The sequence below is a fragment of the Coffea arabica genome, chromosome 3c (genome assembly GCF_036785885.1).
Source record: "Coffea arabica cultivar ET-39 chromosome 3c, Coffea Arabica ET-39 HiFi, whole genome shotgun sequence".
Classification (NCBI taxonomy): domain Eukaryota; kingdom Viridiplantae; phylum Streptophyta; class Magnoliopsida; order Gentianales; family Rubiaceae; genus Coffea; species Coffea arabica.
The window spans coordinates 13,067,199-13,083,162 of NC_092314.1; the positions used below are offsets into that span (position 1 = coordinate 13,067,199).

At 33.3% G+C, this 15,964-nt stretch overlaps 1 protein-coding gene across 2 annotated transcripts; it reads left to right on the forward strand.

Moving 5' to 3' along the window:
- The first annotated feature begins 5,471 nt into the window (after positions 1 to 5,471).
- Positions 5,472 to 10,050, forward strand: LOC113734674 (putative late blight resistance protein homolog R1B-16). Of its 2 annotated transcripts, none has more exons than XM_027261310.2 (3): positions 5,472 to 7,392; positions 7,533 to 9,492; positions 9,697 to 10,050. In XM_027261310.2, the coding sequence occupies exons 1-2, from the start codon at positions 7,330 to 7,332 to the stop codon at positions 9,465 to 9,467; spliced, it is 1,998 nt and encodes a 665-aa protein (XP_027117111.1). In that variant the 5' UTR covers positions 5,472 to 7,329; the 3' UTR covers positions 9,468 to 9,492; positions 9,697 to 10,050. The 2 variants fall into 2 exon arrangements, with proteins under 2 accessions (XP_027117111.1, XP_071938385.1); XM_072082284.1 differs by having other exon boundaries at positions 5,473 to 6,001; positions 6,213 to 9,492.
- The last annotated feature ends 5,914 nt before the right edge of the window (positions 10,051 to 15,964 follow it).

The window sequence follows — 15,964 nt, forward strand, 5'->3', positions numbered from 1 at the left end:
TGTTAAAATCTGAATCTATTAAATTTAAGTATTAAATTGAATTATTAAACAGGACCAAAATCTCAATCAACTCGTGGAAGTTTTCAACGTAAATAATAAGAATTGATATCAAACATTTAAAAATATGGGTATGCCTTAGCCATGAACCCCTGTGTTAAAAAGCAAGGAAAGGGAGGGTTCTCTAGCCGTGCTTGACCCGAAGAACAGCCAGTCCCCTTCTCTCATTTTCCAATGGACACCCTCAATGTTGAAGAAAGAGTAATGAGAAGACTTTCAATTAATTTCCAATGACTCAAGTAACACTAAAATGGGCAAATACTTGTGTCTGGATAGGAGATTATTTCGGATGATTTTTTTTTAATATTGTATCAGTTTTTTATATAATATATATAAGATAAAAAGATAATTAAAAAATATATTTATGATACAAGTAAATAAATTAGTATAAATAATTAGCGCGCAATTAAGTCCTGACTCTTGAAAAGAAGTACTGCTGCTAATTAGTAGAGTTCTTTACTTCTTTAAGCCAATCATTTTCTTTGACCATTGTATATTGGTAACATTAATGCACTCATTAATTTTGAACGTTATCATTTTACTCTTTATAGTTATTATCTTAGTGTTTATATTTATTATGATTAGGACTGTCAATGGGGTCAGGCCACCTGACCTCGGCTGGTTCGGCCCAAAAAAAATCCGATGAACTCGACCTTTCACTGAGCCGATTTGAGTTTGACCCTAAAAATTGCACTCGAATTAAATATGAGCCGAGTTTAGACCTCATTAGGCTCAAATCCAATATAGGTCCAACCCTTAAATTAGCTATATATATAATATAATTATATATCCAAAAATATTATTACTAAATATTAAATATATACAAATTACAAAACACAAAAATACATTTGAAGACTTCTCTACTAACTTTCTTGAGAGCCGATATTGATATTGCGTGACTAAAAGTCTAACTTTTCTTATTGGTTGAATAAATTTTTTGGTTGATTTATTTTTGGTCTAGTAACATAAATCATCAAGCATGTTTGGATTTAAGTTACAAAGGTACGAAGAAGTTCCAACTTTTGAAAATGTATTAGCTTATGACCGCATAATTTATTACTATTTTTCATATACTTTGAACGAATTAGATATAAATATTGTTCAAAAATTCTTGATTTATGTACTTTTTAAGAACTATTACTTGTTTATGTTTAGTTTTAATGTTATAGTCCTGTGAATATTAAATTAGTTTTACAACTCAATAGTTTTGGTAATCTATATCTATATAATCTATATTTATTCCAAATAATATTTCAAATAATACTCTATTCATATTTCAAACATGGATGAATTAAAATACTCAACCCTTACTCCACATCTGCTATCAAAACAAGGCTTCTTAATTACGAAGTTTAACAAATTAAACTGTGGATAGTCGATTTTTTCCTACTCACTGATTGCCTCGTGACAAGAAGTGGAATTATTGCAAAAACAGGGGCTTACAATAATTGGAGAAGGGGCAGGAACGGTTACCGTTATCCTAGGTTCATGGTTAAGATTTGATAAAAAAAAATATATATGATTCAAATTGTATCTTATATATTATTTTTCACACCATATGTAAGACTTATAAAATTTTATCTTGTAATGATATGTTATTGAAAATAAGTTACACCGTGTTCATATATAGTCACACGTTATGCATTTTACACAAAACCTTCACGCCCTGCCCTCTGTCCGCAATAATTCTGGTCTGTGGAGCCGGGACCCCATTGCGTGGAAATGGAATACAATAATTCCCAATAATTCTATGAAACCGGCCCACCACTCATCAAAGGTTCAGATGCACTGAGCCCACCACTCGCATATGTCTGCTAATACAACTTATATATTCCACTTTATATTCCTCTCTATTATACGTTTATAATAGAGAGGGACTGATCCGTCTGGACCATTCTTGGTAGGGATTAATCCTACCTTTAATTTAGTTATTCTACATGCTTTGGACCGTAAAATCATCGAAGTGTCTCAAATCCCCTAAGCTACAGTTATTGTGAATGAAAGTCGACTAAAACAAAGGCTTTTCCTCGTACGAACGAATAATTTATCTTCTGTTAATGAGAAGCTAGCATACAGCTCCTGTGTGTTTAGTTTAATTTATAAGTGTGTGTGTATTAATTTCCGATTGTGGAAAAAGAGAAGCTAGCATACAGCTCCATGTTATTCCTAAACTTGCACGAATAGTGTGTGAAACCATACTACTATTTTGAAAGAATTAGAGTGCAAAACGGTAGAATTAACTACTTTGTTTTGGCAGTTCAAGCTTTCAAGGCCTGGCTCAGTTGTACTTATTTATATTCAACTGAAAGAATCCATTAAACTAAAACCTCTAATGTCATTTTACTTTTTCCAAAGCAACAAAAATGAAAATTGTTATTTCATAGAATTTATGTATGTAATAATAGGATGTGGCTATATGGAGTAAAAATGCTTAAATTTTTCAAAGAAACAATCAATTTATAAAGATTAGGGTAAAACAAGTCTGAATTGAGCAATTGGTTAAATTTTTACGCTTTTTCAGTGTGGGTGCAGGGACCTTTGCTAATGGAAAATACCAGAGTGGTCCTTCTCAACTCCAATATGAGTATGAAATAGTCCAAAAATAATAAACTTGTCAATGAAAACATCTTTAATCTACTAAACACAAGATGACTTTATGATAATTCCAACATTTTCTCTTTTGCCTTGCTGATCTTTTGTTTCTTACTCTGTTTGTTTGTTAAACAATTGAGTATCTAATTTCTTTTCTTCACTACCCTACAAAAAAATAATAATATAAAATAAAATGAAAGAAGAGTAAATTTGATGGAAGAAAGACTTGTTGGCCCTGGGGTGAGATTTGTTTCTCCTTTACCTGTACTAATATTTGAGAGTGACATTGAGGAAAATCCCTGCATAAGAGTAGACAAGTATTTGAGGCTGAGATCCTTCGAATTTTTTTCAGAGTACAAAATTAATGTGTTTGTAATACAACATTGGTTATCGAAATGACCCCAATAGAAAATGTTTCAAGAATGCATTTTTTCTGTGAAAAGAAGTACTACTACTGATTAGTAGAAATTTTCACTTCTTTAATCCAATCATCTTCTTTGACCGTTGTACGTAACATTAATGCACTCCGGTAACATTATTAATTTTGCAAGTTATCATTTTACTGTTTATATTTATTATTTTAGAGTTTTACATTTATTATTTTAATGCATATCCTTATACTATATAAGAATGACTGTAGGGCAAAGATTTCAACCGCAAGGATAGGGCTATTTTGGGAATATGAGAGTATTTGAAGTGTAATTTGAGTATTGAATATGAATCATTATAACTGATTTGGTTTTTTTTATAATTACTTAAATGTTCTTTCAGACATTTAAAGCTATGGATAAGTTTAACATGTGACAATATTCGATATCCAATTAAATATTCTGTACAATTGAATTCAGCTTGTGTTTTAGTGGAATTATATAAAAATCCTTTTAATCATTTAATTGTATTAACATCTAAGTCTCTTAATTTCTTAAAGCCTTTCTCAACAGTTATTTGCAAACTTATGATATATAGATGTTAAGGCACAATTAATGCTGATTAGTAGAGAAGTTTGGTTTCTTGGCCGTTACCATAGTAACCCCTATCTATTCAAATTAATTTCATTTACCTATAACTTTGTTCCACTACAATCATGTAGTATATTAAATTCAGATGTTGCTATATTAGCTACTACTCTTTTCCATTTTGCAACATCTTTCTCAATAGGTTTGTTTTCTTTAGCTAATCTACTTTTTTGGTTGTAAGAAATTTGTAATCTTGCAAGTTGTATGTGCAATACTTTTTTTAGTGTTTTAATTCAATTGCCCATGTTAGATAGACTTGATAGGGAGGAGATCACATTTGTTAATTGTTATTTGTGGTTTAGAATAAGTTTGTCATCATAAATTTTTTCATTAATAGATTGCATCTACTTCTTTTGTTGTTTTAACTATTAGTTACGGTAATTTTCAAATCATTTGCTACTTTTTTGATGATTCCATTTAGGCAATTTTTCACTTCATTTGATTTGCCAATATGTTTAACTATCTACTTAAAACTATTTGGCTGCAAATCTAAAGTATGTACTTCATTACTTTTAATTGTTTTCTTAAATTGAGTGGATTAAGATGTTTTAGTACTTTTTTTGAGGTAATTATTCATCTAGATTAGCGTGTTAGTTATTGTATATCTTTGCAACTAGATAAAAAACTGATGTTTTGTGATTGTAACCCCTATCGAGAAGGAGGTGCTTTGCTATATGTCCTAAATTATATAATAAATCATAATTGATTGATTTGTCAATGTGAAACTTTCATGATGATATGTTCTTGGAATCAATATAAATCAAAGAATTTGGCTTGTAAGAACCGAAATTTCACTAGCAATGATTTCTTCAAGTATGCTAATTTTTCAAATCTCACTTATATGATAAGATAATGAGATAGATTGCCCTCATATCAAGATCAAATTCAAACTAAACGACAAAATTTAACATTCCCAAAATGCATGAGCAGATATAAGTAGATCTTTTATTCTATTAGATTAGACACAAAGTAATTAATCATATTTTATAATTATATTTTATTGCATATTATATATTTTGACTCAATATGTAATTTATGATTTTTCTGTTTAATATCACATAATAAAATTGTCATACTTCAATTCTTATACTACAAAATACTAAATAATAATTATTAACTATCTTTACTTATAGGTACTAAACTCCCGTGCATGGCGCCGGCTTTTTCCACTAGTATTTTATGATATAATTGACACTAGTAATTGCAGACATCCCCAATTCTTTGCTTCCACAATACCAAGGGTTGAAGAAGCCCTCAATTTTTTTTTTCTCATACTTTTTACTTTGTTGGCCATGGTTATTAATCTCCAAGATCAATGGTCATGATTATTAAAACGAGATAATTAGAAGAGAAAGTGATCAAATTTAGTGGTTTGCTGAAGAAAGAAAACAATGGAAGAAAATTAGAGAGCTAGCTTGAAGGTTCATTATATTTTGATCATTTATATTGTGACGTGTCTTGGATCATTTATATTTTGATGTCTCTTTGTTTTCTGTTCTTCCTAATTATAAAGTTTAACATATTAAACTGTGGATGCTTGAAGCAAAAAAAAAAAACATATTAAAACAGGGACGCGCTATAAGAGAAGGGGCGCCATTGTGTGGGAATGGAATACAATCATTCCCAATAATTCTTTGAAATCGGACCCACTACTTTATTGAGGCAATAATTAGATGTATAATAGAGAGGGGGCTGCTCCGTCTGGACCACTCTTGCTTTGGACAATAAAATCATCAAAGAGTCTTAAATCACTGCTGTTATTGTCTTAAAACATAGGCTTTTATGTGATCCCTAATATCAAATTTCCCTAATAAAATGTTGATGACAGAGTAAACTAATCTTGTTTATCAATTTCCTCCATTTGTAATTAGTTCAAGATAAATTTGGATTTTGGGTGCCTAGCTCCAATTCCACCTAGTTGAATAATTGATTATCATTGCCTGGGGTCCACCTTGATGCCAATTCCACCTAGTTGAATGGTTGGTTGTCTCAATACTCTTCTTCACCTTCTCACCAGAAACAAATAAGCAATTTTCAGGAAAGAAATACTTTGCTAGCTCTGCAGTTAGTGAGATTTGTTTCTCTCTTAGAATTTGAGAGTGAAACTGACGAAAATCCCTCCAAAAGAGATGGAGATGGCCTCCACTTGCAGCATCGATCGTGTCTTACTTGATCTAGAGTCGCTCCGGAACAGCTCCGGAATATCCCTTTATCTTCTTTACGATGTTCGTGAAGCAATCAAACACATGAAATTTCTCCAAACATTTCTTATGTGTGCTAGAAAGTGGAGCCAAAGCAATGATTTGTACTTGCAATCTGACAATGTTGTGAAGAGGGTAAGTCTTCCATCTTTCCTATCTTGTATCGAAGATACCTTTCACAAATATGAGGAGGATATTCACTCTCTTTCCCGTGATAAGATATATGTAGTGTTCCGCGAAATTAGGAAACAGATCATATTATTCAAGCAAGAAATCATCCAAATTTACTTTGCTTTGGCAACTTTGGCAAGCAACAGGTCATTTCAATCAAATTCTTGTATGACAGATGATGAACTGTTGGAATTCATAGACCTCATCCTGCAAAATCTAGCAGATTTGACAAATGACGATTTGAATTGGAAAATTACTAAATCGTCCATTTATGCTGCTTTGAGTGCTCAAGTCCAAGATCTTGAAGCAAAGCTGACATTCTTGAAAAGCTCCATTCCCTTTGCCAAAATGCGAGGAACCGCAGATATTCCTGCCTTGCTATTGGCTCACTTTGAAGTGGTGGCTTTGACCGCAGCACGCCTCTCTTACATGTGTTCTTTTTGGGATGATGATGACGAAAATAAAAATCCTGGGTTCTACTCCAGAAGAACTTGCAGCTTCAAACTCCTCAGCATGAGAGCGGTTGATTTTCATGTCTACGAGATTTATAAGGAAGTACTTGCAGCTTCAAACTCCTCAGCATCATTACATACAGCAGTGATGGATGAGCGGATATTGAACAACTTCAACGATTCTCTGATAGGACGTCTCTGGGAGTTGTTATGCTGCAGCTCTAGCTTTGTGGATTCTATGAAAGATGAAATGCAAACACTCTATGCAGAACTGAGGTTTTTGAGAAGCATTTTAAGGGAGCATCATGCGATGATGGATGAACAAAATGAAAAAATTGGAGCTCTCCTTGGTGAGGCAGGCATTATAATATTCTCGCCCACTCTGAGCAGAGTGATAGAAGGAGAAGTTAGCTTCTCAGGATCCACCCAGGTTCTTGATTTTTGTGATCTGCTGGCCAATATCAAGCATTTTAAGGATCAGATCAGTGGCTCAAGTACTATAGAGAGTCTTCCTAATTCCTCTCATAGCTTAAGAGCACCAGAAGTTAGCCAGACTTCCAGCCGCATGCTATCAAAAGGTAAAATGCCAATGGACCATGAAGTCATGGTTGGTCTTGATGATAAGGGAGAACAAGGAATTGAACCACTTATCAAGCATTTTGAGGATCAGCTCAGTGTCTCAAGTACTATACAGAGTCTTCCTAATTCCTCTCATAGCTTAAGAGCACCAGAAGTTAGCCAGACTTCCAGCCGCATGCTATCAAAAGGTAAAATGCCAATAGCTCGTGAAATCATGGTTGGTCTTGATGATGAGGCAGCAAAAGTAATTGAACGACTTATATGGGGATATATGGGGATCAGAACAGGTGGAAATTGTTCCCATTGTGGGAATGGCTGGGCTTGGTAAGACAACTTTAGCCAAAAAAGTTTACAATAATATTTCAGTAACCTGTCACTTCCACATTCGTCTTTGGTGCACTGTTTCTCAAGAATTTAACATGAAAAGCTTGTTAATACAAATTTTGTGCTCTAATGGAAAACAGTCGAGGATGGATGAAGAGCTTAAAAAATTGAATGAACATGCGTTGCTTGAAAAGCTCCGTCAAAGGCTATTGAAGAATCGGTATCTTCTTGTTTTTGATGATGTCTGGGACATTGAGGTATGGAATGAGCTGAGAACTGCATTCCCCAATGACAAGAATGGAAGTAGAATCATCTTTACGAGTCGATTTTCTAATGTAGCTTCAGATTCAAAGGTTCAATATGGTGGAGAACCTCACTATCTTCACCCACTCAGTGAGAAAGAAAGTTTCGAATTGCTGCAGAAGAAGGTGTTTGGAGAAGAAGAAGAATGTCCTCAAGCATTGCATGAATTGGGAATGGAGATTGCCAAAAAGTGCAGGGGATTGCCACTTGCACTTGTTGTTGTAGCTGGAGTCCTGGCAACTATAGAGCATGATATTTGTGTTTGGGAAGAATTTGCTGAAAGTTTTACTTTGACCATGGTGTCTGGTGCAGACCAGTGCAAGAAGTCCTTGGAGCTCAGTTTTGAGCATTTACCATACCACTTGAAGGAATGCTTGCTGTATTTTGCTGCATTTCGAGAAGATGAAAAAATTGGTGCCAAGAAGTTGATGTGTCTATGGATTGCAGAAGGATTTGTGGAAATAATTGAAGGAGAGAAATCAGAGGATGTTGCAGAAAAATATCTGATGGACCTAATTGGCCGAAACCTAGTTATGGTAGGTAAGAACAGATCCATTGGTGGAGTGAAAACTTGTTACATTCACGATTTGATATTTGAGTTCTGCAAGGGCAAGGCGAAAGAAAAGAAATTCCTTCAGGTCCTGCGAGGATATGATGAGCTTTCTACCTTTAATGAGCCTCCCAACCTACCTCGGTTGTCCATTTGCTCCAGTGGCAAAGATTTTATGAAGTCAAAGCTATTTTGTCCATGTTTAAGTACTCTGCTATTCTTTGATGCTACTCCAGGATATAATAAGTTGAAGTTGCTTAATATCTCCTTCCTTTTTTGCATCTACAAACATCTTAAAGTTTTGAATTTAGAGGGCATTAACCTAATGTTGAAGGAGCTTCCAGCTGAAGTTGAATCACTTCTTTGTTTGAGGTACTTAGCCCTTAGAGCTTCGGAAATGGAATTCATTCCACCATCTATAGCCAAGCTCTCACATTTGGAAACCTTTAGTCTAAATTCTGATGAGACGGTTTCATTGCCAGATAGCATCTGGAACATGAAGAAGTTGAGGCATGTACATGTAGAGAATGGCGTCGTTATTCCTTTCTCTTCCAATGACAACGTTGTTGAAAACCTCTCTAACTTAGACACACTGTCTACTCTGGAGCTTTATCTTGATAAAGAGGGAGAGAACCTGTTGAGAAGGATTCCCAACGTTCGCCAACTTAAAATTTTCAATTGTGGGAAACAAAATAGAGTATGCTGCAACATGAGTCGACTAGAATGCCTAGAGTCACTCGGCTTAGGGGGCTACGGCTTCTTAGGTTCACGGGAACATGTTGAGCTTTCTTTTCCGACGAATTTGAAGAAGTTGTGTCTTTACCGTCTGGGTCTTCCCTGTAGAAAAATGTCATTGATTGAACAACTACCCAATCTTGAAGTCCTCAAATTAAGAGAGGAGGCAATGGACGGCCAAAGATGGGAGCTGATGGAAGGAGGATTCCCTAAACTCAAGGTCTTGACTTTGGAATACGAAAGGATTGAGAAGTGGATAGAGGCAGACCCTGACAGTTATGATTACTTCCCGTGTCTTCAGCGATTAAAACTCTTCGGAATTTTTAATTTGAAAATGATGCCTGCTTGTTTAGGGAGTACACCAACTCTTGAAACAATTCAGGTGGCGCATTGTGGATATGGCGTCAAATCTTTAGTATGGAAAATTGAAGAAGCACAGGAAGATAATTATGGAGATGTGAATCTGAAGATCATCATCATAGATTGAAGGGCATCAGCTGGTGCAATATCTGGTAATTTTTATTTTTTTTTGTCATCACCATCATAGAAATAATCATGCTTTTCATTTTTAAACAAGTGTAATTTATATTTACCGTTTGGTAGCTTTTTTGTACTTCAGTAGTTGCCTGTAATGCATGCACAAGCGCATTGAAATTGATGAACAAACAACTAATTATTAATTGCTCTATTTTTTTTTTCCTTAATGATATCATTAGGGAGTGCATGCTACGGTGGTTTTTCCTCTTCAGATTGTAATTGGTTATCTGTGCGGTCTGGTTTTCTATGATACTTTTGTGGAAGATGAAGGTAAAAGTTGGAAAGGATCCATGGCTCTTTTCTTGTCAAGATATGGTGGAAACAATCAATGAGATTATTCAGATATTTTGTTGTTGGCCTATTTTGTGTAATTTCGTTTTGCTGAATTTAATGATGGTTTTGTGCTATTTCTTTTCAAACATGTGTCAATTTGCCGTCAAGGAACTTTGTTATCATTTTGATAGAATTGATTAACAATTTATGTTTGAGCTCATGATTCTTGGAAGAATATGATAGCCCAATTTGGAAACCTCTATGATCATCTCTTTTCTGCTCAATCTTAGGTTTGGATTTAGGATATCCAACTTTGAGATTTGCTAAATTTTCAGGATCATATTTTACTTCTTTAAATTGGAGAATTTTTGCAAAAGAATGTTTTTAACTTGGTTTTTCTGCTGCTTGAGCTAATTGCTCGAAAGGGCATTAGCTCCAAGGAGCTTTAAAGGTGATATGTTTGTATGAATATTTAATTTTCCATTTTTGAATTCCACACCATATGTTTTAGATGATATATAGAGCTAGGGATAAAATACCCAAATTGGAGAGAAAACGAGTATATGTCAAGTGTGTACAATGAATTTTGGGCTAATTAACGTATAATCAAAAGAAAAAAAATGAGATTTGGAGATTTTCATAGTTAAAAAAAAAAAAAAAAGAGCAGCTAACTAAATTCTTCGTGATGCGAAGAACCAAAAATAGTAATCTCACTCTTTCTAAATACATGAATGAAATTTAATTGGATAAAATAGGAATCACATTTTGCCAACATCGGGCCTAAAACAAAGGAAACACATAAACGATTAATCGTTGAAACTACCAAAACAAATAGGAAATAGGGTTCTACGGCGTTCTAAAAAACTGGGCTCTTCGGGACGATGCGTAAGCCCATATGCTCCTCTCAAGCTGAAAAATAGAAATGTTTATGAGACATTTTGGACTCTCTCTCACCTCAACCCACATTATATTGATCTTGTAAGGCCCACATTTTAGCAACTGTTTCACGTATGCATTTATCTAGTTTCTAATCGATTTGTTCTGAATACTTGTGATGATTTGATGAGAATGGACTTAAACTCGTAATCTACTTTTGCTTCTCTTTAGGGTAAATTCGCCACCTATTTATTGCGAATCAATGGACAAATTCTCTTTACTACTACTTGATAACACTTTGTGCTTAGTATATCAAGACCATAAATGAGTATGTTAACTTTTTACAGAACTTCCAAAGGTTGAGATTTTGATTTTTTACAGCAAATCATGTCTCAATTAGTCTTTTAGAGGTTAGGGATATTAACTGTCAGTTAATAATCCTTTCAAGTCATGCCCCACTTTCATCACACATTCTGGCTAAGGCTTAGTTAACTTTAACCAAATGAGAAAGTAAGGGTAACAGGTAACGCCAATGTGGTTCTACTTGCAAAAACTAGGACACGCGCAAGCTGCAAGTCTTACCTAACGAAAAATGAATAAATTTGTAAGACATGTCAGATTGGCCCTTCTCACTATGAAATGATTAATCATCTAATTGTGAATCTACAATACAAAATATGATAGAATCTGTTGACCTCACTTTAGACGGATTTGGCTCCTCTCTAGTGAGTTCTTTCTTCATTTTGTACAATGCATGTTTAGATGTATGACACACGTCTTCAGTTACTAAGAAGGGACATGATCAATTTAAATTTGACTAATCCTAATTATTGTTAATAAATGAATATACGTGTCATACATCTAGATGAATACTGCGGAAAATGGAGAGAGAATCAATTAAAGATGAGCCAAGTCCCACTTTAGATTGGTTTTCAATTTTGGCGCTTGTTTTATTCCGTGGATCTTTCCAATACAAAATATGGTTACTCTTGGTTTGTGAGGGTATTACTATTATTTAGAGTGAAATTGCTCTGGTAAGAGCATAATTATTTTGGCAATATAGCTAACCATTTTCTATACTTTGCTACCAAGACGTACTATCGATAAGGTTTTGTTAAACAAATGATTTATATGTTTTTTTGGAGGAGAAAATTGATAGCAATATGAAATTTAAATAGTTAAATTTCTATTCTTTTTAACTAATTTTAAAAAATTATCTTAGTACGTATTCCTAAAACAAATGCCCACTATGTGCAACGCTTATGCTCCTATGCTAATTTCATCAAAATAGATCTTATAAAAATTTCTTATAAATTTTAGTTATAAACTTAACAATTTTCATTTGAAGTCTAAAAACACCATGTAACATAATTGTTATAGGCTTTTCAATGGTATTTTGTTATATATGTGACCAAAAGTGTATTCATGACATCCTTCTTCAACATTTTTACTCTAACCTAGTCTTTTTTTTTTCGGAGGCAATAATTATTATATAATCTATTTTATGCTAGTTTTTTTACTCTATGTTTGGATTGTAAATTATTTGAGATAATTTTGTAAAAAAACACTGTAGCATTTTTTCGATTTGATGTATGTAAGATAAAATGATGATTGAAAAATGTGTTGATGATGCAAGCAAATCAGTGTGTATAAATAAGGTGTAAATAAAGTGAAATAGAAGACAATCCAAACACTTTATCTCAAATACATTTTTCAATTACTTTTTTGATGCATGCATTAAACTGCTATAATACATTTTTCAAGAAAAAAACCCCAAAAAAATAGAAATCCGAACATAACTATTTCGTATATTACAATTCTTTCAAGAGCATTTGATACACTAAAATTCTCATTATGTAACAAGCCACATTGTGATACATTTCAAATTCTCTAGAGGCAGAAAACTATGATGTGATTTCTAAAGAAAATGTAGGAAGAACCAGTCTTGGTTCCTCGTATGACAAAACAATTTCATTATTAATTCCCCATATTGCATCTTTACCATACATGATTCTTTAAGGTATAAATAATTTAACTTCAGTCCTTTGCCTTTTAAAATTTTAAATTCGGTCCTTATCTTTATGAAATTTGCACTTCAAGTCCACTCCTCCAACAACCAACATGCCTTTCAAGAGTATAATGTTAGAAATAAGAGGGATCAAATATGTCAAGAAAAATTAAGAATTGAAGATCTAAATGAGAAGTATGCAATTCTTAAGGAAGAATATATTATCTAAAGTGAAACATACTAGGCTATAGTAAGACTGGTCAAGCATACATAGGACTAAAAACTGCAATTTTTGCTCGTACTCTATCCATCAATATGTTCTTTACCCTTTGCGCTTAGAATAAAGCTTGATAGTTGATACATGATTTTTATATATTTCAACTCGTTTATTGAAGTAAAGCTTTAACTTTCATTTTGTTTCATACTAGCAATTATCGAGTATCTTAATTAACTCAATTGTAGATATTTGAATGTAGATATTAAGAGAAAGTTGAAAACACATTTCGCTTTTAGAGAAAATGAGGAACTTACTTTGCTACATTAGCCCAGTGAACTCAAAAAAGATTTTACAACATATGACCATCATTTTTTGGTGTATAAAATGTACAAACGAATATTTCTAGTTTAAAGTCTTCGTTTAAATAGAATTAATATTCTTATGGAAGAAATAGCAAGAGAAGTTAGACATTCAAATTAGATAGAAGTGTATAATGTGAACAAGCATATTGATTATAACATATTTGTGCATTTTTCCTAAGCTTCATTAATACTTTCATACCCTTTTAGATTCATTCTTAGATCCATGTACCTCTCGGATTCATTCCCTTTTAGATTCATTCTTAGATTCATGTATCTCTTGGAATTTACTAGTTCTTTCATGTAACTTCTAAATTCATGTACTTTGTAATAATGAATGGTACTTGTATCTATACTCTTGTGTTCCTATAAATAGAGGATTTGGATTTTCTATTTAGGAGTAAATTCTAATTTTATTCTTCCTTTTTACATGTATTTTTATTCTTTTCGGATTACACTTTGGTTCCAAGTAATCCATTACAAGGTCAAAATCTTGATTTGTAAATACACGCAATCGATGCTAGTCGTTGTTCTATATTGGAAAGTGACCGCTTAGTGAACCATATTGCACCGTGGAAATGTTCCTATGGGAGTAAGATCACTTTTACGAGTAACAGGATATCCTACATTTCGACTTTCTAGTTGTCAATTATTCTATTTCTTTGAATTTTTTTTCGTATATCAGAGTACTTGCATTCTAACAATTTGGTCCTATAAATTCTAAACAAATGCACTTAAGCCTCGAATTATTAAAATTCCATTAGTATGCTCCCATAACATTTTTTGATGGACTATAAATTTTAAAGCATAGAAACCATATGATAAACCAATTGTTGGTAATCTACACAAGGAATCTTATGAAGTTCCACATTTCACATAGTGATTTTGCAGAGTGCCCTATATATAGGACCACAAGGTCAATACTATAAACAAAGCCAAATCGATGTGAACAAAAGATCATGGAATAAGTGACCACGTTAAGGAACATGTAGCCAATTATCCAATTACCCAATGGTTTACCTTTATAAATATAGGATACCAATGGATAATAGTTAAAACACATTCACAGATTTGGTATTTTAAATAATGAGATTATGCTATTCCTTTCCCTTTTAGACCAATCCTTTTGGCTATTGTGCTTTTCGATAAAAAAGTTTCATTAATTTTTTGTGGAAATACAAAAAAAAAAAAAATTAATTGTGTATAAATAAAAAAAAAATTACTAATTTAATTATTGGCACTTTGCTTATACGTTGGAGGACTGTCATAAAGAACTGATATTTTATGGTAATATGGACACTTTGTGCAGCATACTCGTAAATAGGTAGTAATTTATGAATAAATGGGTATAACATATTAAACCCACTTATTCGCCATTTACTCTGATTTTATCCAATAAATAAATTAGTAATCCATCGGTACCCTATAATTATGAAAAGGAGACTGGTGGTTATGCATCCAACAAAGTTACATTTGTGTTGCTTTGTTTTGAATCACTTTAGCAAAGTAATACATGAACTGTTAAAGAACAACTAGTTGATTAAAGTTTAGAAGAGATGCCATGAACTGTTAGACGAAGCGGAAGCACTGAATTTGCATTGATTAAAGCTCAGGAACAATGATGGAACAAGGTGCAAATAAGGGACTACACAAGGATTGAACATTACAATTCATTGCTCAAATCAAATACAATTGTTTAAGATTTTAACTTACAATTGCATTAGATTTGAACAACCAAAATATACATAGGAAAAGCGTATACAAAATACACAAAATACCACAAAATAAGTACAAACTAATAGCTTCAGCACGACGAAACCAAAATCAGACCAAAGAAGCTTCATTCCTGCAAAAAGATGAACCTATCCTAAGCTTTGTAGATTGGTTCAATGTACCCTAGTACCCTAGTCCCAGAACAAATCTATCCAACTTCGGATAAGTTTTGGATTTTGATGGCAACATTTCCACCGATATAGTCTTTGGAGGCACTTGTGCCTCAATATCTTCATTGGTTTCTCCATCGAGGCTAATGGATTGAATGCTCTGCACCACTACATATGTGAAAAGCATAAATAGTCCAGCCAGCGATAATATGAGCCAAACTTGAAACTAGTGCATCTGAAATTAGAGAAAAAAAAGGAAAGAACAGAAAAGAGAAAAATTTATTTCTAAACATGAAATCATTCTACTCAAATTCTTAATGTAATTGCAAGCATTAAGCAAAATACAGTTCCAAGATTGCAAATTTCCTGGAAACATTTGGAGAAGTGCCATAAAGAGCCTGAGACAGTTTGTATGGTCCCCATCCTAATTAGAAATCCCCCTATAGTTCTTTAAGTAAAGTTAGCATTATGCTATTCCTCTAACTCTCAAGGCCAGTCCCCTTTCAAATTGAGGTCTGACCACTTCTCCACTAACTGCTTTGTATTCTTATTGCTTTTTTCTAGTCACCAAAACTCTCTGATCCTTGTTCCGAGCCTTTTAGCTGTCTAATGCAGTAGATAGATAACTATCGAGAAAAGAGATAATGAGATAGCATGAACTCCTAAAGATTCATATGGCATTTGATGAATCACAGAAAGCATCTCTTAAACAGAACTCCATTGTCAAATTTGATGTATCATCGTATCAAGAGTTTGAGAGAACCTATGGAAAACCCGTTCTAGGAAAAATCATTGGACCTAGGCTAGCTGAAAGTTCTCCACATTGAAAAT

What these genes read in the sequence shown, in the direction of transcription:
- LOC113734674 (XM_072082284.1), top strand. Translation starts at nt 7,380, where the DNA reads ATGGCTGGGCTTGGTAAGACAACTTTAGCCAAAAAAGTTTACAATAAT.